Source organism: Haemorhous mexicanus, chromosome W, assembly GCF_027477595.1.
Source record: "Haemorhous mexicanus isolate bHaeMex1 chromosome W, bHaeMex1.pri, whole genome shotgun sequence".
Classification (NCBI taxonomy): Eukaryota; Metazoa; Chordata; class Aves; order Passeriformes; family Fringillidae; genus Haemorhous; species Haemorhous mexicanus.
In genome coordinates, this window is record NC_082380.1 from 6464943 (window position 1) to 6490236 (window position 25294).

General features: G+C 37.9%; 1 protein-coding gene across 5 annotated transcripts; it reads left to right on the plus strand.

Annotated features, from left to right (window-relative positions):
• Nucleotides 1–589: 589 nt before the first annotated feature.
• LOC132341428 (mesoderm induction early response protein 3-like) lies at nucleotides 590–24870 on the plus strand. 5 transcript variants are annotated; one of them, XM_059873000.1, is made up of 14 exons: nucleotides 590–772; nucleotides 1481–1505; nucleotides 2990–3138; nucleotides 6158–6229; nucleotides 7577–7711; nucleotides 9214–9334; nucleotides 11490–11575; nucleotides 11764–11836; nucleotides 13977–14128; nucleotides 14566–14647; nucleotides 17789–17880; nucleotides 20549–20676; nucleotides 20859–21004; nucleotides 21106–24870. In XM_059873000.1, the coding sequence occupies exons 1-14, from the start codon at nucleotides 764–766 to the stop codon at nucleotides 21564–21566; spliced, it is 1731 nt and encodes a 576-aa protein (XP_059728983.1). In that variant the 5' UTR covers nucleotides 590–763; the 3' UTR covers nucleotides 21567–24870. The 5 variants fall into 5 exon arrangements, with proteins under 5 accessions (XP_059728983.1, XP_059728982.1, XP_059728984.1 ...); XM_059872999.1 differs by having other exon boundaries at nucleotides 591–772; nucleotides 17786–17880; XM_059873001.1 differs by lacking the exon at nucleotides 6158–6229 and having other exon boundaries at nucleotides 593–772; nucleotides 17786–17880.
• Nucleotides 24871–25294: the final 424 nt, after the last annotated feature.

Consider the following 25294-nt stretch of genomic DNA (forward strand, 5'->3'; position numbering starts at 1 on the left):
AGATATTACATTGTACGTAAAACACCTCAACTTTTAGATACAATATCCACTGCAAAGTAAATTTCACTTTCTCTGTTTAACCCTCAGCAGGCAATCAACAACAGCAAGGTTTATAGGCTTTGACATTTTGTTTTCTGCTTCAGACACTTAGGATGCAAGGTGTTAGCATAACTACTCCACACCAGCACTTAGGAAGGGGCTCAATACGGAGTGAAGAGTAGGTCACAAACCCGGGTATTAATTGGCCGCAAAGTAATGTTTCTGCACAGTATTCCCGGCCCCGGAACAGGACTGCAAGTCGCAGCAGTCACAGACAAGCTGATTCAGACAGGCGCGGCATGGCGCCCAAACCAGGGGACGTCCGAGGTACCTCGGCTCCAGCCGGCCTCAGGGCCCCAGCGACTCCCGCTCACCTCGCCCCGTGACGAGCAGCTTCTGCTGGCCGAGGCTTCCCCGGGCGGGCGGAGAGGCGAGGCGAGGACAGCAGCCGGGGCCGCGCCCCTCAAGTCTAAGCTCCGCGGCGGGAGTCCAGCGCCCTCTCCAGGCCGGGCAGGCAGAGCGCCTTCGCTAGCCAGGGCGGGAGGCCACGGCGCCGCTGGAGGCGGGGTCTCGACACTACCTCCTCCGCCCCAGTTAAGTCCTGCCGATCTCTCAGTTTCTTCGCTCCCTGTCTAGTTCGGCTAGAACTCGGCGGCTGCCATTGGCTTAGCGGCCTAATCCGGGCACTCGGCGCAACGCTATTGCTCAGCTCGATCGTCCCAATATGGCGGAGGTGAGTGGGGAAAGCGGGCTGGGGTGTCGGAATTTGGCTGGTTACCTGCGGGGTCCCGCTGCTGGCGGGCCTTCCTCACCCGCCTCACCATCCCCTTAAGGCGCTTCTGGGACGGCTCGGTGACGCGGGGTGGCCAGCGAGGCGACCTGTAACGCCTGGGCACAGGGAGCCTGCGCGACTAGGCCGCACGGCGGGTGCCGCGCAGCGCGGGTCCCGAGTTCGCCGCCCGCGGGCGGCCGACAAGCCGTGGCCAGGCGCACGGTCGCTGCACCGAGCCACGGAGAGCGCAGAACGGGCCAGTGGCGGTGCCGCCGCAGCGTGGACGGTGGAGAAATCCTCGGCGGGAGGGAGGAAGAGCGAGCCCTGGCCTGGCAGCGGGGAAGAGGCGGCTAGTCCGGCTTTCTCTGCCTGCCACTGTCATGTTCCGCCGGGGTCGGAAGGAGTGGGAGTGCCGGGTCAGGCGAGGCTCCTTGGGGGGCTTTTGCCAGGGGAGGAGGAAAAAAGGAGAGAGATAGGCAGGGAACGAGCGAGAGAAGGAGGGATAGGAGAGGGTGAACACGATGGAGGGGCGAGTAGGGCGGGGGCTGGCGGGGGAAGGGAACAGGTCCGGGGGGGAGGGGATGGGAGGGGGCATGAAATGGAGACTCCCTACCTGCTGCTGGGTTGGACGGAGCCCGTGTCTCACCTCACTCTTTTCTTTCCCTGCAGGCTTCCTTTGGGAGTTCGAGCCCAGGTTCGTCTTTGCCTGCCTTCTGCCTCAGTACCTAGCCTGCTGCCTGCATGCTGCTCTCTCCTTCCTCCTCCTTCCCTAACTTACCTTCTGTTGCCTCGTAGCTGTCCTAATACTTCATGTTCATGTAACTAACTGCCTGCCTGATTTTTAAGAGAAGGTGTGCTCTGGGGAGTTCTTCCCTTACCTCTGGTCACAGTTAGTAATTGGCTGCTCAGAACCCAAAATGAAAATAAAGTTTTGTAGTATTTTTAAGACAGCATCTCAGTAAAGCTACATAGCCTGGAGAGAGATCACTTCTGCTGCTGCTAATTGCAGGGTTATGTAAATTTTTGATTTCTTGATAACATCAGAAAATATTTTAAATCATAATGATATGTAATTGTTACGGTTTTAACTACTGTTAAGCTTCTTTGGAATATTTACACAAGAAAGCCTATTTAACATCAGCAGGGCTACTCCTGAAAAATATTTGGGGAATGCATTTGCTTCTGTGTACCTGCTCTTGGCACTGGCTGAGCTCTTGTATGTAAGAACTAGAAGGGGAAACCAGAGGTGAAAAAGAAATATCCTAGTCTGTTTTTTTTCCTCCATCATGAAAGTCTTAAGAAAGTGAACACTGAAAAACAAAGCAATCCTGCATTTCAGTAATTTTCATTGTAGAACACTGACATTGCTGTACAGAATATTTGCATCTTAAAAACTTGTTGAATATAGTGCTTTCTAACAAATGCACTCAAAATAACAACAGTATTTTTTTTTTTATGACTTATGAGTATCCTCTTGGGTAATGAAATAGTGTCTGTTGGACCACAGAGCTGTCATAATGACTTGTTAATTACTGGGATCCATTAGAAATGTTTTGTTATTTCTGGTATATTTCCCTCTATATTTATTGAAACTGCTATGTTTGTTCTTTTTTAAATCAATTACTGAGAATTAAATTAGTTTTAATAAAAGATCTCATCTGTGAGACTAATCTGAAGTGAGTCTTGCTGCTTATTTTGCTGTTGTTAGGAAACTGATTTGCAACCTAAGTTAGCTGTTAATCAGTAAAAAGTTATGCTAGTTACCATAAAAATAATATAAATAGAATCTGAATCTATAAATCAGTGTCTTGCAGCATCTGAAATCTTGTGACATGTGGATGTTATACTTTAATGATGATTTCCAGGATCTTTAAAACAAGATTTTATTCAGTAAAGTATTAATTTGTTATTGTACTTTCTGAAACTTTGTTTCAGTAGTTTAGATACTTTTCCCAAGTACTCTATACTGCAAGAGAGAAAACTGCACCTATTACAATACAAAAAGGGAAGGCCAGCTAAAATAATTGAATTTGTCAGGTAGTTACGAATTTGTTACATTTATTCCATTGAGAGTTCTGACTATGTATGTAAAGACTCATGCAACCTTATTTTTTTCTGTGTTGTAATTTCATATGTTGGTATAGAAAAAAAATTACTCAAATTAGGATTTTTTGATAGTTGGCTCTTTATCCTCTGAGGATCATGACTTTGATCCTTCTGCTGAAATGCTGGTACATGATTATGATGATGAACGAACTCTTGATGAAGAGGAGGAAATGATGGAAGAAAACAAAAATTTCAGCTCTGAAATTGAAGATTTAGAAAAGGTAAGAGTGACTTGCTCTCTCCTAAATGTCCATATATGTTGTAGCTTTTTAGTGAAGATAACACTCAACCTGTTCATTAGTTTGTATAGCATAATGCAATTTTCTGCAAAATACCTTTGGAGTTTTTGTTTTGTTTTGGTTTGGTTTTTTTTTAAGAAAAATATATCGTGTTTGGTTAGGGCGTAGCAGTGCTTCCTCACAAAAAGGCTGACATTAGCTTCTCAAAGTTATTAGTGTTAAGTTCAGATTGGTCTTTTTCATTTAATAACTTTTTCACTTTGGAAAAGAAATTACTGAAGCAGATTTTAAAGTCTTAATATCTAATATCACTTGTCACTTCTATGTTTTATAAGTTGGAAATAAATTTCAATTGAACATTAAGTGACAGCTAGCTGTGTTTCATTCTGTCGGTCAGATTTTGGTTTTCCAATCTGGAAGCGCAGTCCTGTTTTACACATTTTTCACATTCATTTGCTACATAAATTGTAGTTCTGTATCTCAGTTTCATCAGTTTGGCATTTGCTGGGTGTACAAAATAACCAGCGTGCTCCTTGGCTTTTCCTATTCCTTTTTTCATTCTTTAATTACATGTTTTTTCTGTTTCTACCTCTTGTTCATCTGTGTCAGTGCATCACCCATTTTAAATGCCTGCTGAATGCTAAATAGCCACAAACTGATGCTGCTTGCATTACCATTCAGTGACCCACTTACACCACTCAGCGTAACTGCAGATTTTGATCAACAGACTTCCAGGGAAGTGTAATTTTTAGCATTAAATAGGAGGCTGTGCTTTTGTAGTCCATTTAAAAACAAATTTTCTTAACTTCTGGGGTTTTTGTTTGTTTTGGTTTTGCCTTGCTACCTTTTACAGTTATATTTTTGCTAATTATGAACTTGGAGTTATAATAGCAAAGCAGCTTGCCAAGTCTAGTGGTTGAAATGGAGTTGGTACTCCACAAAATTATCCTATTGCTTCTCTGAAAGAAGGAAAAAGAACTGAGAGCCACTCATCTTAAATACTTTAGTACTTGATGTCCCAATCCTGGAAAGACTTGGACATGAATTTGCATTTGCCCATTGTGAAAAGTCTTTGCAGGACTAAGACCTTAGTTGATTAAAGAAAACAAGTAGCTTAATCAGTGTATAAGTTCAACAAGAATTTTTTTAAGGTAATATAACTTTTAAAGGTATAAATTTATTGGAAAATATTCCTAATTATTTGATAACTTGAATCAGGTAACTAAAGAAAATTTCCACGGTTTGTTTTATTAAATGTTTTAGGATGCAAGTACAATGATATTTAGTAAAATAGTTGATCAAAAGCTGTTGGAAAAAAGAAGTTATAAACTAAGCCTTTCTCTTGATTTTTGCCTCTGTATCATTAGCTGTTTTTCTCCTATTACTTTCTGTACTGGTCTTGTCTGGGAGAGTTAATTTTCTTGCTAGTAATTAGTATGGGGCTATGCTTTGGATTTGTGCTTAAACAGTGTTGATAACACACTGATGTTGTAGTTAGTGCAGAACAAAGCTTACACAGAGCCAAGGCCTTTTCTGCTTCTCACACTGCCCTGCTGGTCAGGGACTGGCTGGGCATTGGTCAGTTCATGGTGAGCAATTGTTTTCATTTGGATAACTTGTGTTTCTTGGGTTTTACTTCCCCCCTCTTTTTATTTTTTCTTTTCCTTACAATTTTAAAAAATTATGATGTCTTTTTAAACATTAAACTGTCTTTATTTTAACACACAAGTTTCTTTTTCACTCATCCAATTCTCTTCCCCCCATCCCATGGGGGAGGGAGGGAGCGGCTCTGTGGTGTTTAGTTGCCATCCAGGGTTAAGACACAACAGGGCACAAGTAGTTTGAGTTAACAGATTTGACCATAACATTAGGAAGAATTTGCATCTGTTAACATTTGCTGGTCATGATATTGATTTATCTGTTCTCGACATTAGCTTGTCTGATCTATGCTCTTATCTAGCTCTTTTTCTGCTGTATGTGTTCAAGATTGGTGTTGGATTTTGCAGTTTGCTAATGCTCTGTAGTGCTTAGTGATGTTTTGCCTGCAAGATTTATTATTAAAATACTGGCCTTGAGCTTAATCTGGTATTTGGGCTCTGTACTGAAGATTAATGTACTTCAGGTATCATCTCCTGGAGACAATTAAGAATTATACTTCTTCCTCTGAGAGATTTTTTTTTTTTTTGTGTGGAGGTAATACAGAATGGCACCTTCACCACCACCTTTTGTCATGTTTTCTCCCTTGTTACAATAACTCTTCAGTATCTTGAACATCCTTTGGTAGTCTAAATGCTTCTATTTGTATTTCTTAGGAATATTACTTCAGCTTTTCATAAGGTTAACAAGCTATTTAGGAATATGACCCAGGCCCTTCGGCAGTGTGGTTATGGGTGGCAAGGCATGTATATGGGAGAATATGGACAGGTGTCTAGAAAGGTTAACACCTCCAGTGGTCTGGAACTTCAGTCCTGAACAAGTGCGGAATCCTGATGAAGTGATAGAATATATGGGGGGAAAGAAAAAGATGCCCTGGCTATTCCAAAGAGGCAGAAACAATGGAAGCAGAAGTCAACTTGTTTAGTAAGAGATGAAGAAGCTTCTCCTAACAGGGAGAAGGAGAGCAAATCAGAAGAGGCAGCCTCAAAAAGAAATATTAGCAGTATATGAAGGAGTTCAAGCAGCTTCAGAAGTAGTTGGTACTGAAGCACAGCTCCTTTTGGCACCTTGATTTCCTGTGTTGGGCTGGATGTTCAAAGGCAGGGTCCCCTTTACACATCATGCAACTGATGCTATGTGGAGTAAGTGGGTTGCACTGATCATACAATGGGTTTGAATGAGAAACCCCAACTGCTCAGGAATTCTAAAAGTGATTGTGAACTGGTCAAAACTTCAGTGTTGACAAAGGAGGTGACTCGGGCTCAAGAGTCCTCACTATATAATAAACTACCAGAAAATGAAAAGCAATATGCCCTGTTTACAGATGGATCCTGTCATATTGTAGGAAAACATCAAAGTTGGAAAGCTGCCATGTGGAGTCCTACATGACAAGTTGTGGAAACTGCTGAAGGAGAAGGTGAATCGAGTCAGTTTGCAGAGGTGAAAGCCGTCCAGTTGGCTGCAAATATTGCTGAACAAGAAAAATGGCCAATACTTTTATCTCTGCACTGACTCAGGGATGGTGGCAAATGCCCTGTGGGGGAGGTTGCAGCGATGGAAGCAGGATAACTGGCAGTGCAGAGGTAAACCCATCTGGGCTGCTGCATTGTGGCAAGATATTGCTGCTTGGGCAGAGAACCTGGTTGTGAAGGTATGTCACGTAGATGCTCATGTACTCAAGAGTCAGGCCACTGAAGAACATTGAAACAATAAGCAGGTGGATCAGGCTGCTGGGATTGAAATGGCTCAGGTGGATCTGAACTGGGAACAGAAGGGTAACCTATTTATAGCGTAATGGGCCCATGGCACTTCAGGATATATAGGAAGGGATGCAGCATACAAATGGGCTCATGATTGAGAGGTCAACTTGACTTAATGCCACTGCACAGGTTATCCATGAATGTTAAATGTATGCCATGATCAAACAAGCCAAGTAGCTGAATGGTGGTGGGAAGCCACTGCTCAGGGACTAGCTAGGCATCAGTTGGTTGGTGGTAAGCAATTGTTTTCATTTGGATTATTTGTCTTTCTTGGGTTTTATATACCTCTGTCTTGTTGTGGTTCTTTTTTCTCCTATTTTCCTTGCATTAAAAAAATAAAAAAAGTTTATTTTTAAAGATTAGACTGTCTTTATCTCAACTCATGAGTTTCTTTCTCACTTTTACCATTTCATTTCTCATCTCCATCCCACTGGGGAGGAGTGAGTGAGCAGCTGTGTGGTACTTAGTTGCTGCTTGGGGTTAAGCTACACCACCTTCTCTACAGTAATTATAAAATGTATTGTGCAGAAGATGGAAAGGAGGGATAAAAGATTGCTACATTGGTTTATTTCTGTGGTGTTTTGGACACTTTGCAGCTGTAACTATATAGGACTAAAGCTTTCAGGTTTTTCTGCATTTCTTGTAAGGGCATTGTTAATGTTCCTAGTCTATCTTCTGTCTTGAAGAAATATAGGCAAATCATGTTCTACAGTGTGAATCAGATAAGGAGCAGATTTTTAATAATTACTCTTTAGTTTCATCCACTAAATGGTTTTCTTCAATAGTTTAATGTGACTTCATTATATGCCAAGATACACAGTTATGAATTATTTCAGTCTCATGCCTGAAAATATTTTAGATTTTTAATCAAGATTCCTGCTTTAAATTAAATTTTTCTTGTTTGTTTTTTACTTTTGTTTTTCAAACTATGTCTTATCCTTTTAGGCCTGAACTGTTTACAAGTATTTGGCAATATGTTGAAATGTTTGTAAATCTTGTATTAGGAAGGAAACATGCCGTTGGAAGATTTGCTGGCATTTTATGGCTATGAACCCACAATTCCAGTTATGGCTGGTTCCAGTGTGGATAGCTCTCCAAGTGAACTTGCAGATGAGCTTCCAGATATGACTCTAGATAAAGTAAGTCAGAACTGTTTTCCCCTGTATTACAGTTTAAAAGTAGAAATCCGTGTGACCTTAACTTATATTTCACTGTCTCTTGATGTGACAAAATACATATCTTTGTCAATTTCACCATACAATTAAGAGTTACTGTACTAGTGGTGGACTTGGCAGTGTTAGGTTTATGGTTGGACTCAATGACCTTAAAGGTCTTTTCCAACCTAAATGATTCTGTGATTGTACTTTTAATTCTTTTTCAAAGATATTTAGGATCTGGATTTAATTATAATTATCACACAAATGCATAGCAACTTTAGTGGGATTATATTATTACAATTGAGAAATGAATAAGGTAGTGGTTCTTCTAAAACACATTCAAAGAACTTTAAATAGATTTTTTTTTTATTTCATAGAAGTGGGATTTTTTCTGAAAAGTTCTGTATTTTATTTTAATGTATGCAATGTCCAGAAATAATAATTCTGGCTTCAAACATACATGTCATGTGTCAAACCTTTGTGGATAACTTGAAAAGTGCACTACTGGGTGCTTTGGAATATTTCTTTCAAATGCATATAATTTATAAAAATCTCATCTTTGGAGGGTGAGAGAGATTGTTTTCTGTGCAATTACTATATGTATCGCATTGTTGAATATAGAAACATGAAACCACATTTTTTATGATTCACAGGCTAACTTTGAATTCTGAGATGAATCTGATTGTTGGCTATAAGGCATGCAGCTAGTAGTTTGTATTATAAAATCTGTAGGTAGTAAGTGCATGTCTTTTTTTTTTTAATTTCCTTAAGTATGATGAAATGATAAACCACAGAAAGTATAGTATAATGATGGCTCTGCACATCTGATTCTCATTAGAAGTCACCATTGTGTTGAGGCTACAGAAATGTACTTGGCTTCTTGTCTAATACAGTTCTTTGCCTCCCTAATCACTATAGAGGGGCTCAAGCATGTCTGGTAGTGGAGGAAGCATGTTCTTGCCCCCCGTACCCCCCCCCCCCCACCCCCCCACTTTATTATCTTTTGTCAATTATCTGTAATTCTTCTCAGAAAAAAATCTATGAAAGTGCCTGGCTTTTGGTTAGAGATTTTGTTTGTTCACCCATTACACACACCTCCCCCCCCCCCCCCCCCAAATTTAAGGGGTATCTGTGATGTAAAGAATGACAGAATTTAAAATGTTTCCACTCACTTTTTTATTTTAAAGCAGTTGGATGAACATCTGAGATTTGATGCCTGCAGGGGTTACTACTTGTGCATTTATTTTAATAGAAGACTAGGGGGAAATAAACCTCTGTGTTCAACTCTGAAATGAATGGTTATATTTGTTTTGAGAATTAGGAGTGGATTAGCTTTTTAATAGTTAACAGTCTGCTAAAATTGCTGATGGTAAAATAATTCATTTTAATAAATAAGACTTACAATTTGCTGAATCTAAATGCTCACCAGTTTATATTTAATAGTCTGTCTAAAATTTTGGGGTTTTTTTATTTTAATGATACAGGAGGAAATAGCTAAAGACCTCTTGTCAGGTGATGATGAAGAAACGCAGTCCTCTGCTGATGACTTGACACCATCAGTTACTTCACATGAGGCTACTGACTTCTTTCCTCGACCATTAAGATGTAGGAAACCTAATTTTATAATAGTACTCATAAAGTCTTACCGTATATTATAAACTATATAGCTTTCTAGTTTAAAATATCAGAATTGCAGAGTGGGATTGAAAAACAGTGCTTTGCTGGATGTTGTACATAAATATTGTCTTTGGTTGGTATTATTGATTACCTAAAAGACCTATATTTAATATGGTGCTCGAAGTACAAGCACAATTTTTCTAAAAATACAGTAGCCTTTCATAATTAATAGTTAATGTGTGTCAAGGAACACTCTTGGTAATTTTCTGCATTCATGAATGGCATGAATATGTAACCTGTTCTTTTAAATTTAGTGTTTCTCTACTAAAATTTTTGCTGCTGCTTTTAAGCCAGTGACTCCTCTATTCAGCCTATGAATGTAAACTGGAATTTGGTTTCTTTGTGATTATTTCCCTTCACATATTCAATGATTTTCCATAGGAGTTCATGAGCCAGTGTTTTTATATGGGATGGGGCCTATGAACCCATGACCACCAAAATTTCACTACCCATGGAACTATTATGGGAAAGATCCAAGAACTATTGGTTCAATTATCCAACCTTGACAAGATATTCCTCATTGCTCCAACTCTAGTACACCAGTGAACAAATGAACTGCAATAGACAATGTGGAGGATTTTTATCACAATTTTAATTTGGCAAGTATTTTGACCTTTTCCTGGGGGACTTCATCCCTCTAGAGAAAGGGGATGATAAAGGGCACGTGCTGTCTCAATCATCAGCAATTGTAGCCCTTTGCATGCTGCTGATTGTGTAATATAAGGCATTTTTGAGAGAGATACAAAAAACTTTAAAAAAAGGCATTATAATTTTTTAAGCAAACCCCAATCTTGCTGGCACTTAAACATTGCTTGTGAACTGTTGATGAATATGACACTGAAAGTGTGGCAACTTTATGGAAAGAATTATTAGCCCCTTCATTTTACTCGGGATTAAGAAACAGTCATCTTTGCTTTCAGCTATTGTGGTTTTTCTATCAGAATGTTGCTCGCTCTCTATTAGAACTTTTGATTGGGCATTTTAACATCAAATATCCACCATGTCAGGGAGGGAAATGTCAGTTTTCTGTGCTGTTGACAGTTCCATATTTTTTTCCTCTCATCCCTGTCCATGTCTCTTAAAATAACATTCAATTTTAAGATAAACATGTTTAACACAGGCAATTTTGTTAAATTTGGATTCATTGGAAAAAGTAATTGCATATTATTATCCAGGCATATTGCTGTTTCACGCATTCATGTTAGCTTCTTGCCTCTTTCTAACAGCAAAAGGAGATAGACTGGTGATTCTAGTAATGACTACAGAGGAGGAGCCTCAGTCTATCATCTTGGATATTGTCTTTGATGTTGACAATTCTATTTAGTTGTGATGAAGCTAAAATTAAAACCCTATTTATGAACATGTTATTACTGAAAGTTGAGAATATGAAATAGCTCTTATCAGAACTATAGATTCCATTCTGCTGGGGATAAAATTAAAAAATAGAATTACTTCAGAACCCAGAACCACAGAGTTCCAAATTCTAAAATATGAGTTATTCTGTGGAGTACTGTATTTTAATTACTGGGAGTGCTCTGCTGTATTTCTTCCTAAGGAAAAAAATATTTAAGAGGAGTAAGCAGTCTTTTGTTATCTTTTGCTTATTCTGTTTTCTGTATATCTACTATATCTTTAGTCCTTGCTGAGGTAGCCTTGTTTAAAATAATGTTTTGAATGTCAATTAAAACTTCAGATGAAAGGCTTCAGTAGGTAATAAAGACTTACCTTCAACTTTCTTTGTGATTAACCCATGGCCCTGGAAGTTTTCTGTTTTTCTCATACCTTTTCTATAAGGTGTAAGCATTTATTGAAGAAAATCAATAAAGAAAAATTAACTAATTTCATTTTGACTGTTAAAAATATTGTCTTATTTGCAATAATGGTAAATGTTTTAGTTCTGCAAATGCAAGCACCAATGCTTTCTGACTTCATTCTAGTTTGATAGAAATGTAGATCAACAGACTGGTGATGAGTGTCTTCCAGAATAAAAGCAGGGCTCCTTTCAAAAGTAAAGAATATCTTGTAGTTCTGTGTTTGAACTGAAAATTCTTCCTGGCTAAAGCCAACTTATTTGTGTCTGAAGCAAACACTACGTGTGATGGAGATAAGGAATCAGATGGTGAAGACATAGAGGCAGACAATGGTAATTCATCTGAAGATTTGAGAAAGGTAATAACTGTATCTTAAGAAAAATTTAAGAAAACTTTTACTATTAAAAAAATGCATTAAAATTTATAGTACATATCTAAAATAGTACCCTAATTCTGAAATTATCTTCAAAATCCCATGTTAATGGACCTTGTAATGCTTCCATGCACAGAATATTAATACCCTTATGATTTTTGTTACATCTTCAGGAAATAAAGGTTGGTTCACAGTATCAGGCTGAAATTCCACCTTACCTCGGCAGATACAGTAATAATGAAAAGGGTAAGTTATTCTGTTTTAGTTCTTATATTTATACATAGCAGCTGATGGGAAAATGTTATTTAAATTAATAAGATAAAATCAATGACTTAGTTAATAAAACCAAACCAACCAACCAAAAAACCCCTAGTCAACTGAAGTAATACAACCACATAATTATATCTTAAAAGTGTGATTCTACAACTTTGAGAGGATATTTTTGAGAAAACATAGGAGGGTGGGTTACAGTGTTAATTCTGAAGTATCTAGCAATATTAGGAGGCAACAAACTGGGTGAAGAAGTAAATGTTTTTATCAAGATATCATAACTGGGCTATGAACATGTAAGTTTGCATTGAAGATCTTCAGTATTTTTCTTTGCTTCTTTTTTAGTAAGTACGACAGTGTGGGTTACAAAATGGTTATGAAAAACAAAGCATTGAACTATTTGAATTTTCCATAGCATGAGTAGAAGATGTGGGTCTCAATATACCTTGTCTTAAAAAAAAAAAACAGTGTTTTAAGTATGATGTTATTGCTGTGTAAATTTAGGTTAAAAACTGAAATTGTGCCAGAGTAGAAGAAATAACTTTATTTAATAGAGTTTTATATGGTACCTTTAGAAAACTTCACTGGCTGGAAGCATTAGCAAATTAACATCTCTTGTGTTGCTTAAGAGATCTATGGAAGTTTTCTATTTTCTATGATTTGAGCATGATGCTTACTGGTTGTAAGAAACAGAAGAGTGAAAACCAGTTTTAGCTGAATAGTCCTTCTACTATTTACACATCTTGACTTCTCCTTGGTCAAGAACTAGAGAAGGGCCAATAACCAGAGGATGCTCAGGAACGCATTAATCTGACAACTTTCTCTGGAACAAGCTGGTGCAAGAGAGAACCAGAGAGAGTATTGTTCACTGGCATAGCCAGGAGCAAAGAGGTCTCCCAGATGGGAGAGCCTGAGGAGTTCCTCTTGAATATCAGGTATGGATTCTAGCAAAAAGTGTTGGGTTGTCTTGGTTGATAATGGAGATTGAAGCTGAGCTCAGTAATGCTTGGAGAGGGTGGAAGATTCTGTAGAAGCCTCTTTTGTACTTCCTGAAGAGCTTGTGATGGCAAACAGGGGCTTATATTTCTGCTGTGAAGTCCCAGGTACTGAAATTCTGCTAGAAAGCAGTTCTGCTCTTCTATAAACCTTACACTTGTAACATGTCTGTTTGAAAGTTTTCAGTGTTCTTAAGTAATAACAGAACTTTAGGAGGAGATGCAATTTTATTCTTCATCTTAGCTTAATATTCTTTTCTGCAGTTATATGAGAGATTTGAGAATCTTCTTCATCTCTTCTAGTGGAACTGCCATTATACTTGGGTGTGTTCAAATTTAATAACTCTAATTTATATTGCCAAGAGAGTACATAAAGCATTATGTGTAAACACATCTATTGATCAGAGTAAAGGATTTAGTTTAATCTAGAATATAAATGTGTGTGCATAGACATGGGTTCAGGCCAACCCTTGAATATTTCCAATATATTTCAAATAAGCTACTTAAGAGGTGCATATATGATTTCAGTATACTCTGAAGGAGGACTATACATCCTGATTGCTTGTAAAATAGTTGATAACAGCATTCAGTTGTTAGTGAATGCTAAAAGAAATTACCACATTTAGATCTAGATTTCCATTCTGCTAAGTAAGTTTTAGCAAATTTTAGTTGAAAATGACCAGTTAGCTGCCACCTCTTTTTTTTTATTTTGTATGCAGTATTTGAAATTTTAAAGTACACTTTTTATTGTAAACTATAGTTTATTTGTTGTAAACATCTGAATAAAACAGAGTGGTTTTGCTAGTTTTTTTATATTAAGATTAATATATATGCATAATTTGACTTGAATCATCTACCTGTCAACAACCTGCTCCTCTGTAGAGATTCTGTCTCAAGAGCCAGTCCCTTATCTCATTCTCATGGAATCTGAATCTCTTCATCATACCACACTGCAGTCTGTCTAAACTAAGGCTTTTTGGGGAAAAAATGAGCTGCAATTTGAAAGTGGCATGACAGCGCTTGATTTTATTACTTCTGTATTCCTGTTCTTTGTGAAATAGCCTTTTATGTTCTAGCCTTAAAAGTGTCACACTTGCCATAAATTAATTCTGTTTTAACAGCCTATGAAAATGAAGACCATTTACTTTGGAAACCTGATGTGATCTCAGAAAATAAAGTTAAAGAATACCTTTTTGAAACCTCCTTAAGAGCAGGAAATGAAAATATGATTGGCAGAATTCCTGAAGGACTACATACACGTGACAATGAACAAGTATATTTTATATCCTGTTCCATTTGTGGCACATTGCTTTGTAATTAATGTGTTCTCTTTCTCTGCCTTGTATTATAAAGGCAGCAATATTTTTTTTAATTGGATGTTACTGGGGTCAGGATCTTATTTGTAATTTTAAACACATGCTTAAAATTGAGTATTTGAATGTTGGCAGTGTGATCTATGATGTTTCAAATTGGCACGATGTTGACAAATCCAGCTTTTCTAATTATTGCATATAATATTTTACATTTGCTTAATTAAACCTTGCCTTAATATTTGGATGGTTTTGCTTTTGATTATTTTAACATTTTCATCCTGTATAAAGATATAACCTCTTTTTACATTAGATATGTTCACTGAAAGGCTTGTTTCAGAAATTAATATAGGATATTTGGAAACTTTAACTCTTTCTAAAGACTACTTCTATTTTATAGGCACTATATGAACTACTCAAAAGTAGCCATAATGTTAAAGAAGCAACTGAGAGATACTGCTCAAATGGAAAGGCATCTCAGGGTAAGAGAGAGTATCTGCTTTTTAAGAAATATGTCTTTGGAGGGGGTAGAAAACACATGACTAAGATTCAGATTAATAAGCACATCCCTTTCCATGATGTCTTTAGCACAGATTACTCATAGAATCATAGAATATGCTGAACTGGAAGAGACCCACAAGGATCATCAAAGTCCAACTCCTGGCCCTGCACAGGACACCCCAAAAATCCAACCAAACGCTCCTTGAGTTCTGGCAGCCTTGGGGCCATGAGCATTCCCTTGGGAGCCTGTTCCAGGGCCCGATCACCCTCTGGGTGAAGAACCTTTTCCTAATATCCAGCCCAGACCTCCCCTGATACAACTTCAGACCATTCCCTTGGGTTCTGTCACTGGTCACCAGAAAAGAGATCAGTACCTCCCCCTCCTCTTCCCCTCACAAAGAAGTTGTAGATTGCAATGAGGTCTGACCTCAGTCTCCTCTTCTCCAGGCTGAACAAGCCAAGTGACCTCAGCTGCTCCTCATACGGCTTCCCTCAAGGCCCTTCACCATCTTTGTTGCCCTCCTTTGGACACTCTAGTAGCTTTATATCCTTCTTATATTGTGATGCCCAAAACTGTCCCCAGGACTCGAGGTGAGGCCACCCCAGTGCAGAGCAGATTGGGACAATCACCTCCCTTTGATTGGCTGGCAATGCTGTGCCTGATGCACTCCAGGACACAGTTGGTCCTCCTGGCTGCCCGGGCACTGCTGACTCATATTCAACTTGCCACTGACCAGGACCTGCAGGTCCCTTTCCGCAGCACTGCTTTCCAGCATCTCGTTCCCCGGTCTGTCCGTATATCTAGGGTTGCCCCATCCCAGGTGCACATTCCAGGACTTGCCCTTGTTGAACTTGATATGGTTGGTGATTGCCCAGTCCTCTAATTGGTCAAGGTCTCTCTGCAGGGCCTCTCTGCCCTCAAGGGAGTCAACAGCTCCTCACAGTTTTGTATCATCTGCAAACTTACTTAGCATCCCTTCCAGTCCTGTGTCCAAGTCATTAATGAATGTGTTGAAGAGCACAGGGCCTAAGATGGAGCCCTGTGGAACCCCACTAATGGCAGGTGGCCAGTCTGATTTCACCCCATTCATTATAACCCTTTGCGCCCAACCCATGAGCCAGTTGCTCACTCATCACGTGATGTGTTTATTCAGCTGTGGGCTGGACATTTTGTTCAGAAGGATCTTGGGAGAGAGTATCAGAAACTTTATGGAATCAAAAAAGATTATATCAATTGGCTTCCTTTGATCAACTAGGTGGGTAACCTTGTCATAAAAGGAAATCAGATTTGATAAGCAGGACTTTCCTCTCATGAAGCTGTGCTGACCATGATGGCTGTGATTGATCGCGTTGTCCTTCAGGTGTTTTTCAATAATTCCCATTAGGTATATAACTCAGATTAGGTATAATCTGACTGTTGGCCAGATGGAGATTTCTGCTAGAGAAGTTTGCAATTTGTATAAAGGTTGCAGGATCGAATTTTACATTTTTTTTTCCTTCTTTTTTACATTTTTTTTTCAATTTTAAGAATGATACAGATGGAGGAGAAGGGGGGGAGTTGTAATTTTGTTCCCATAAGGCAGTTCTCCCCCACATTACAGTACATTTTTGAGATAATGATCAATTATAAACTAATGACATTTATACGAGAATCAGAACATAGGTGATAATATGAGTGAGCCCCACTCTTCATCACTGTGCAAACATTGTGCTATGTCAACCCTAAACTTGGTTCTACTGTATAATTTTCTAGGTCTATGGTAGAGTGTGGAGAGTTTTGCTTGAGTTTACAGTGGAAAACAATTTTGTTTGTCCCTAACTTTATTATTCCCTTAAATAAAAATCAGTGTATAATTTAGCAAAGAGTTATTTGTCCTGTAGTTTGACTCATGTTCCATAAAGCAGAAATGGCCTATGAGCCCTGGTATAAGTTTGTATTCTGGCAGATATTCCTTACTCAGACCTGGATCCAAGGGGAAATCAAATGTTTCTGAGTTAGGTACTCTGAAAGCTTAAGTATCTAAGATAAAAGTGAAGGGAACAATAAGGAATATCAGAGCAGTGTTTCAGAAAGCTCTTTTATGAGAGATTGTGTGTCAGAGACCCAAATTCTGTCTTAAGGACTATTGCTTATCTTCTCCCAGGCCCCAAGTCAGATGGGGTTTATATCCTCATTAAAAATGGTAGAGGATGATAATACTGTTGATGCCTGTCTCTTAGAATAATCATTGTGCAATGATCTATACCCACTGAAGTTCACTGCTATTCTCAATATGCATTGAAAATCTACATCTCCCAAGTTAATTTCATAACAGTGAGACTTTACACGTGGATCTCTTCTTTGAAGCTTGAGAATTCTGTAGTAAGGAGTACAAAATTAATGGACTTGTAGTGGAATGATTATCACTTTCATCTGAAAGCAGCAAGGTCTTTGTTCCAGTGTCTGCTTCCAGAAATGCTTTGAAATGTGATTGTTGGTTGGTTTTTGTTCTCCACCCTCATTGGCTTTAAATGACAACTGAACAGATCACTAGTATAAATGTAAGATGCCTGAAATATCTCTCCTTAATTATATATAGACACAAAGCCATAATCAAGATAGGGAAGCAACAATACTTGAGACAAAACTGACCTACTCAAATAGTTTGAGCTACTTTGTTTTAAAGCTTTTATTCCTTCGTAGTGTTTTTTGTTTTGTTTAATTTCTAAAACTAAAATTCACTTCTGTCTTTAAAAAGTCAGAGGTTGTTCCTTTACTCTTTTGTTCCAACAGTCACTGTTTGTATCTGATACAAGAAGGAATATTCAGAAAAATAATTATGTTAACAAATCTTGGGGTTTTTTTTATGACAAACTTCTTAAGAAATAATAAATAAAGCCTTTTGAGTGTCCTTTGCCCTCCAGGGTGAAATACTTCAGTAATCAGACTCTTTTATGAATCTTTATAAGCAGGAATACTAGATTTCAGGTAGGATATCTTTACATTAGAGGAAAGAACATGGGTCAAAATAACTGAACTGTTGTGGTTTTTTTAGAGTGTGTTTGGATGTTCAGGCATTAGCAACACAAAGATTAGTGAGTGAAAATAAGTTTATCATGCTACTTTTGCAATTGTCTAGAAGAGATGACAGCATGGACAGAAGAAGAATGCAGAAGCTTTGAACATGCACTTCTGATTTATGGGAAAGACTTTCATCTCATACAGAAAAACAAGGTTAGTATTTTACAGTTAAATGGAAGAATTGGTAGATGATATGACGCTGAATGTTTGTAAAAGCAATGCTTTTTCAGAAGCTATGCAAAAGAGTGAAATAAGAGCCAACATATTAAAACCAGCTTAGTGTTTCCATGCTAATTTTGCCTCTGATGCCATTAGAAAAGCTATGTGTTGCAACATGAGTCAATATATTATCTTTGAAATCAACTCATGCTGATATTGCTTTCATATATGCATTTATATTAAAATTTAGATTAATGTCTGCCTCTCCTAGAGGTGTATTATTTTCATACCATGTCTGTGAGAGGGGGAAATACATCTTTAATTATTTTTGTCACTCAGAAGGTGTAATTCTACAGAAACGGGCTTAGCTCTTTGTGTTCTCAGAAGGTATAGTCATCCATCAGTACTCTGGTTTCTGACCAACAAAGGAGTTCTAATCTTGGTCTGAATTGCTTCTGATTAACTCCTCTGTGCCTGAAGATTAGGAATTGGGCTTTTTTTTTTTTTTTATTAAGTAAATGTATCATTTGGTACAGTTACCAGTATGTGTGTTTCCAAATTTTCTGTACATGTCCTGTATGTTTTGATACCACCTTGAGGTTTTGTACTGGTTGTGACTGGGATAGAGTTAATTTTCTTTATAGTAGCTAGTATGGGCTATGCTTTGGACTTGTGCTGGAAACAGTGTTGATAAGACACTAATGTTTTAGTTATTGCTGAGCAGAGCTTATGTAGAGTCTAAGCCGTTTCTCCTCAAACTATCCTGCCAGTGAGGAGCCTGGGGGTACACAAGGAGTTGGGAGGGGACACAGCTGGGACAGCTGACCCCAACTAACAGGGGGGTATTCCAGACCATATGACATCCTGCTCAGTAATAAAACTGGGGGGTGAAGGTTGGTGGGTGGGGGCTGCTGTGGCTTGAGAACTGGCTGGGCATCAATTGGTTGATAGTGAGCAGTTGGGTTTTTATGCATTGCTGGTTTTTCTTCGGTTTTATTTTCCTCTTTTTTAGCAATTTTTTTTTTTAATTAGTAGACTATCTCAACCCATGAGTTTTCTCACTTTTGCCCTTCTAATTCTTCCCCCCATCCCACTGAATCGGGGAAGTGAGCAAGCAGCTATGCGGTGCTTAGTTGCTGGTGGGGGTTAAACCACAACAAATCTTTTCTTTAGGAGACTGGTGCTTTTGTTGTATTTCAGGTAAACTTTATAGGGTTGTGGTTGCTGTTCAACAACAGTCAGTGAATCCCGTTCAACACTTGGCTTAACCTGTCCAATGCTAAATATCTGGGTGGTTCAATTTTTTAATGGACCTTACCCGTAAAAAGTAATTCACCAGCGATATAAATAAATAATTTTAATTTTTTTTTTCCAAAGTGCTGCAAAGCATATGAGTTGGTCTGTCACTATGGACCAGAATTTTCCAAGTACCCAATGTGTTTTCTGCTTCACTTCTGTTGGGTCATTCAGTTGCTCAGTGTTTTACTTCTTAACAGAGTCTGTCCCATAGTTTAAAAAATTGCTATGTAAGTTATGAATTTAAATGCTTCAGATGTAGATACAGTTTCAGTCTAGTTTAAAAAACCAAACCTAAAAAACAATAATGTATACAATAGAACAGATGTAGTAATTATTTAGAATAGAATATACTGTTTCAGTTGGATGGGACTGTCCTGGTTTAGGGCAAATTTGGGAGAGAATCCCCAAAAAGAGGGCCACTCCAGAAAGCAAACCCACACGGCCCCTCCCCCCAATCGGTTCGGGAAGAATTCCTCGGAGAGAAGTGGAAAGAACCTGTTTATTTAACAGGCACAGCACCCTCCAGCACACAAAATGAACAATACCGGATGACACCGCTCTTTCACCACTCTGAAAAAGATGACAAATTCAGAAAGTCTCTCCTGGGGGGTTGCTCTGTTATCAGTCCCTCCAGTGCTGGGGCAGCTGCTGCAGCCACAAGATACAAACTCTCTCTTGGTGTTTCCCAGGTCCTAGTCCGGAGCAGGTTTGGTAGGTCCAAACAGGAAAGGGGAAACAGTCCAGGAAGGAATTTGGACTGTTTAGCTAAATTAACTAATGAGAAGAGGGAAAAAAGCAAGAGCAAGCAAAAGCAAAGCAGAAGCAAGAGCAAAGTGAAAAGCAGGGCAAAAAGCAGAAAAAGCAGCACTATGTACTGTACTATCTGTATGTCTTGCCGAGTGGCTGATAAGAGGCCCAAAACAAAACTTTGACTCTACAGAGCCAGTCTTAAAGGCACAGAACATAATATCCAGCATAAATAACACACACGAATGGGGATACCAGCATCCTAACGTCACCCTAGGACAGGGACCTACAACGATCATCTAGTCCAACTGCTTGACCACTTCATGGCTTGCCAAAAGTTCCAGCATGTTTCTAAGGGCATTGTCCAAATGCCTCTTGAACAATGACACACTGAGGCGTCGACCACCTCTCTAGGAAGCCTATTCCAGTGTTTGATCACCTTCTTGGTAAAGAAATTTAAAACTCTAGATCTCTTTTTCAGGTCTTCTGATTTAATTTGTTTGTTACAGATACTAGAACAGTAAAAGTGACAATATTGCAGGAATATGGGGACTGGGGAGATGACAAAACATAATGCTTTGCATTTATCTTGTCAATTCTTCTTGCCCTCTTTTAGGTAAGAACCAGAACAGTTGCTGAGTGTGTGGCTTTCTATTACATGTGGAAAAAGTCAGAACGTTATGATTACTTTGCTCAGCAAACAAGATTTGGAAAGAAGAGGTATAACCATCATCCTGGAGTTACGTAAGTAAAATGTCCCTGGAATATGTTTTCTGTTGCAAATTGTAAATGTAAAAGATAAGTTTTTCTTCCCATCATTGCCGTGTAAAGCTGCAGTGGCTATGGCAACTGAGAATAAATCCATCATCATTTTTAGGCCTTGTTTTCCTGTTGAATAACCTATTATGAATGCCATATTCTTAAAGGGACTACATGGATCGTTTGGTAGATGAAGCAGAAGCTCTTGGTGGAGCAGTACATTCTTCAGCCTTAACATCTAATACTCGAACAGAAAGTATTCCCGATCAACAGCTAAGCATTCTGAACTCTATCACTGCCAATGAGTTGACAGGTAAATCAAGGGGAAAAAAAACCAAAGAAATCCCACAAACTTTTTGTTGTAACTATATAAACAACTATTTCATTTACATTTTATGTTCATCTGTTTTCCAGCACTGACAAACACTGTAGCTACAGTCTGTCACACTTCGGCTGTGAACTGCCTGGATGATGCCTTCCCTCCTATGGACAGCTTACCCCGAGCACCGGTAGTTAATCATGTGCCTGTTGGAACAGAAGAATTGCTTAACTTGCCTAGCAATGGTGAAAGTGATTGTTTTAATTTATTTGAGACTGGCTTTTATCACTCGGAGTTAAACCCAGGGAACATGTGCAGTGAGGAGACAGAAAGACCTGCAAAGAGACTGAAAATGGGAATTACTGTCCCAGAATCTTTCATGAATGATGTCTCTGTAAATAACCTTGGTGTGGACTTTGAGAACCATACACACCATATTGCCAGTGCCAAAATGGCTGTTTCAGTGGCTGACTTCAGCAGTCTATCTGCAAATGAGACAAATGGTTTTATAAATACCCATACTCTTCACCAACATACTGCCCTTCACTCAGAATGACTGTGGAAAACTAAAGAGTGTGTACTTTATGTAGTAAACTTGATGGGAACTATCAGGTTTGCTTAATCTTTCACTGGAAGTCTGAACTTTGACATCAGTGATGTCTTTTTATGTATAGAACTATATCTTGATTTACCAAGAGTAATTTCTTTTTTCAGTCCATAAATGTGGAAATGTTTGGCAGAGTTTGGAACTAAGAGAACTCTGTGGTTCAGCTTTAGGCTCTGCTTCAAGTTTATTTTAAAGCCTGTAGAGAGAGGACACCATTTCAAAACCAGCACGGAAGTTCTGAACTGATTGGAGTGGCTTTTTAGTCAGTTACTTTTGCCATAATGGATGCAGTGTAATAACAGTGTTTACAGGTACCATTCCTGATCCCTGCTCAATGTAGCATTTTATTTTAATTTTTTTTTTTTTAAAAACGCAGGGATGGATTTCTTTAACTTAAACTGCACAAACATACAAGGATGTTTTTTAAATGGAACCTTCTCTCATGTGATACTAAACTAGAGCACTTCAGTTTTAAAAAAAAACAGCAATTTCATCTTGGTGGAAGCTAGCACAAGGGACATAACATGAATAAATTATGAAGACCTACACTTGGAGGCTGTTGCAAAATTACAGGCCGTGGCTACCTTACACAGAAGTAATTATGCTGCCAGAGGTATCTGTGTACTTTAAACTTACTGGCTTAAACAGATATATTTTAGGCTATTGTATTCAAATGAGTTTTGTCCACAACTTTGAAGATTAATGCACCTGTGTAACTTAACTTTCCTAAGACAGCTGATGTATAAAGCTACAGTCTGCACACCTTAGGATTTACCACTAAACAGTCTGCATTTTGGAAGACAAATTGTTTGGAGCACTGCAGTTCAATGTGTTACAGTTTTGAGGGGCTATCTAGTTAATATAGAAGTAGTAAAACCTTGAAGTATGTATTTGAAAGTTTTTCTTCGGTGTGGATTGCATTTATTTGTTTAGCAAGTCATTAGCTCAAAAATAGCACTTCACTACTTTTGATCAAATAGAAAAGGATGAGTAAAAATATCTCCCATAAAAGCAACTATTTAAACTCAATAAATTTTTATTTTGACCATTGAGTGCAATTTAGCCATTCATTAAGTGTTCTTTGAAATGTTTGCTCTAATTCTTGTGGGAGAACATCAGGAGGATTACCCCTTTCCCTCCATACTTTTTCTTTGCATTGATCATATTACAAATTTAATTGCCACAAACTTGTTTTGATTATTAAAGTGATTAGGCTTGCATTGTTGATATTTGTACTAGTTGCTTCAAGGTTATGCTGAGTAATTAGAAAGTAGTGACCTTAATATTTGAAAGGGAAGAGGGTATTTATTATCCTTACTGTGAATGGCATTGACATCCTGAGTTATGGATGCAGTGTATGGAGTTTTCTTTACAGCACTGCAATGAAGAGTAAAGCATTTATGCAATAGCACATTTATCATATTAAAATAAATTAGTTTATCACAGTGGACAAAAATAATTTTGTTATCAGTTCTTAACTTATGCATCTGAAATATGGAATTCTAGTAAGTACACAATAAATAATGGATAGCCTTGGCCCTGTGTTGTATTCTGACATTTTTAGCCAAGTTGTCAGCTCCTTGCTGCTGTGTTTTGTGCTGAACTATGTACCTTGTTTCTTTTCTTTATGAATCAACATATTTTATGTAATTTTGTAAAATACTGGTCATAATCCTTCACTGTTATACATTCAGGTCTATGGGTTTACAGTGAGTGGCTGGTCTGCATAAAAATCATTATACACAGATGACTGAATGTTTATAACAGTTGCGTTTAAATGAACATGCCCATTCTCATTAGCTGATGCAGTAATATATTCAATTTATCTATGCATTGCTGGGCTCTTAATGTAGACAAATACTTGTCTAAGGCTTGGGTTGTCAGCAAATTGAATGGACACTTTAGTTATTTAATAAAGACTTTTGACCAAAATTCAGAAAATTATGGGATAAAAATTAATTTCAGCTAGTCTAATAGATTTTTAAATGCTGATCTTATTTAGCTTGTTGGGTAGCTAGCTGTTATTGTTTACTTTTAATTCCTTGTTAAAATGAGGCAATAATTTGCAAGATTTTGTAAATATTTAATTATTCATATCTTTTTAGATATCTATTTCAATATTTTCTGACTACTTGTGTGTATAGTAACATTTTTGTGCATGCTTGATGTGACATTCATAAATTTGTACCACAGTAACTTTATCCATGTAAAATAGCTATTTATTGAATTTTTCATTTAGAAGCTGGACTTAATTATTTTTCTCTCAGTTGAAACGTTTAAAATGGAGAACTTGTTACTGTTTATTAAAAGAATTGTCTTTTGAAAGTCAGCATGCAAAAAATTGAATTGCAACCATATGAAGAAATTATATTGCCTTGGTTCTTTGATTGTGAAGCACAATTCTTATAACAAACTGTGATGAATTCTTTGTCCTCTGCTATACTTGTTTTTCATGCAAACAAACCAAAAATCCATAATGGGAAATTGCAGTGTTGGTAAATGTATCCTTTTAATGTACAAGGAATCTGAAGGGGATAGCTGATTCATTTAGAAGTGTAACTTGGTGCTGTGATTATAGCAATACTTTTACTTTGGTTACTCATATGTCATCTTCTCATGTTAGGTTTTTAAAGGTTTAGTTTTCCTCTTGCCATGGTCAAAGTACTAAATTGTGTACTATTAGGTCAATGAATTGTGTAATTGTTTCCTGTTTTTAACTTTTAAAACTGAGGATCAAAAATGTATGAAAACTTCAGATCAAGTAGAACATAATGATAGTACTTAATTTAACCAAAGTCTTTAGGTAAGTATTTCAACTTTGAATGTAAACTAATGTATAAACTGACCAACAGGGACACTATTTGCCCAGCACTACAAGCACATTGTCTACAGATGGGGAAACTAAATACAGTAATTTATAAAATAATGACAAGGTTACTATTTTTTTATTCCTATTTTTCATTGGAAGAAGGAAAATACTATCAATTGTAAAATACAGAAGGTATGGTTATAGTCCTCTTAATAAAACAGATTCCACTTATTCAAAGTACCTTGTGCATAACAACAAATTTTGTGACAATCAGGACATGAATTTAATATCAGATGTTCAAGAGGAAGTCACTATTGTTGCATTGGTTTTAATATTTGTACATAAACACTGATTTTTATTTTTTTTTTAGCATTATTTTCTATTTGTTGTACTTTAATACCTGGTGTACAATTCCAGAAATAAATGTCTGGGAACTTTTCTTTATTTGTGATGCAGATATATGAAAAGCTTGGTTAGCTACTTTCTTTTCAGAAATACACAGCAATACCTCTGAACACATTTTAAGATACTCTGGGTCCTGAAGTGCACACTACCACTCTATAAGCAGTTGGGAGAAGTCTCACATACATTAATTACCCTTTACTCTTGCAGGGGACTTCAATTTACCAGATGTCTGCTGAAAATACAATGCAGGGGAGAGGAAACAGTGTAGGAGGTGGTGTGGTATGGTTTAACCCAAGCCGACAACTACGTACATGCAGGAATAACCCAGACTGTTTTCCCCAGCTTGTTTTTAATGTGCCCTACAGGAACTATCCCCTTCTACAGTACGTAAAAGTTTTGATCGGGCAGGGCCAGCCTGATTGGCAGATCCTCTGGTGTTGACTAACCAGATGCCTTTTATTAA

What these genes read in the sequence shown, in the direction of transcription:
- LOC132341428 (XM_059872999.1), top strand. An exon ending in ATACACGTGACAATGAACAA is followed by an intron (nt 14,129 to 14,565) that starts GTATATTTTATA and finishes TCTATTTTATAG; the next exon opens with GCACTATATGAACTACTCAA. An exon ending in AACCATCATCCTGGAGTTAC is followed by an intron (nt 20,677 to 20,858) that starts GTAAGTAAAATG and finishes ATATTCTTAAAG; the next exon opens with GGACTACATGGATCGTTTGG.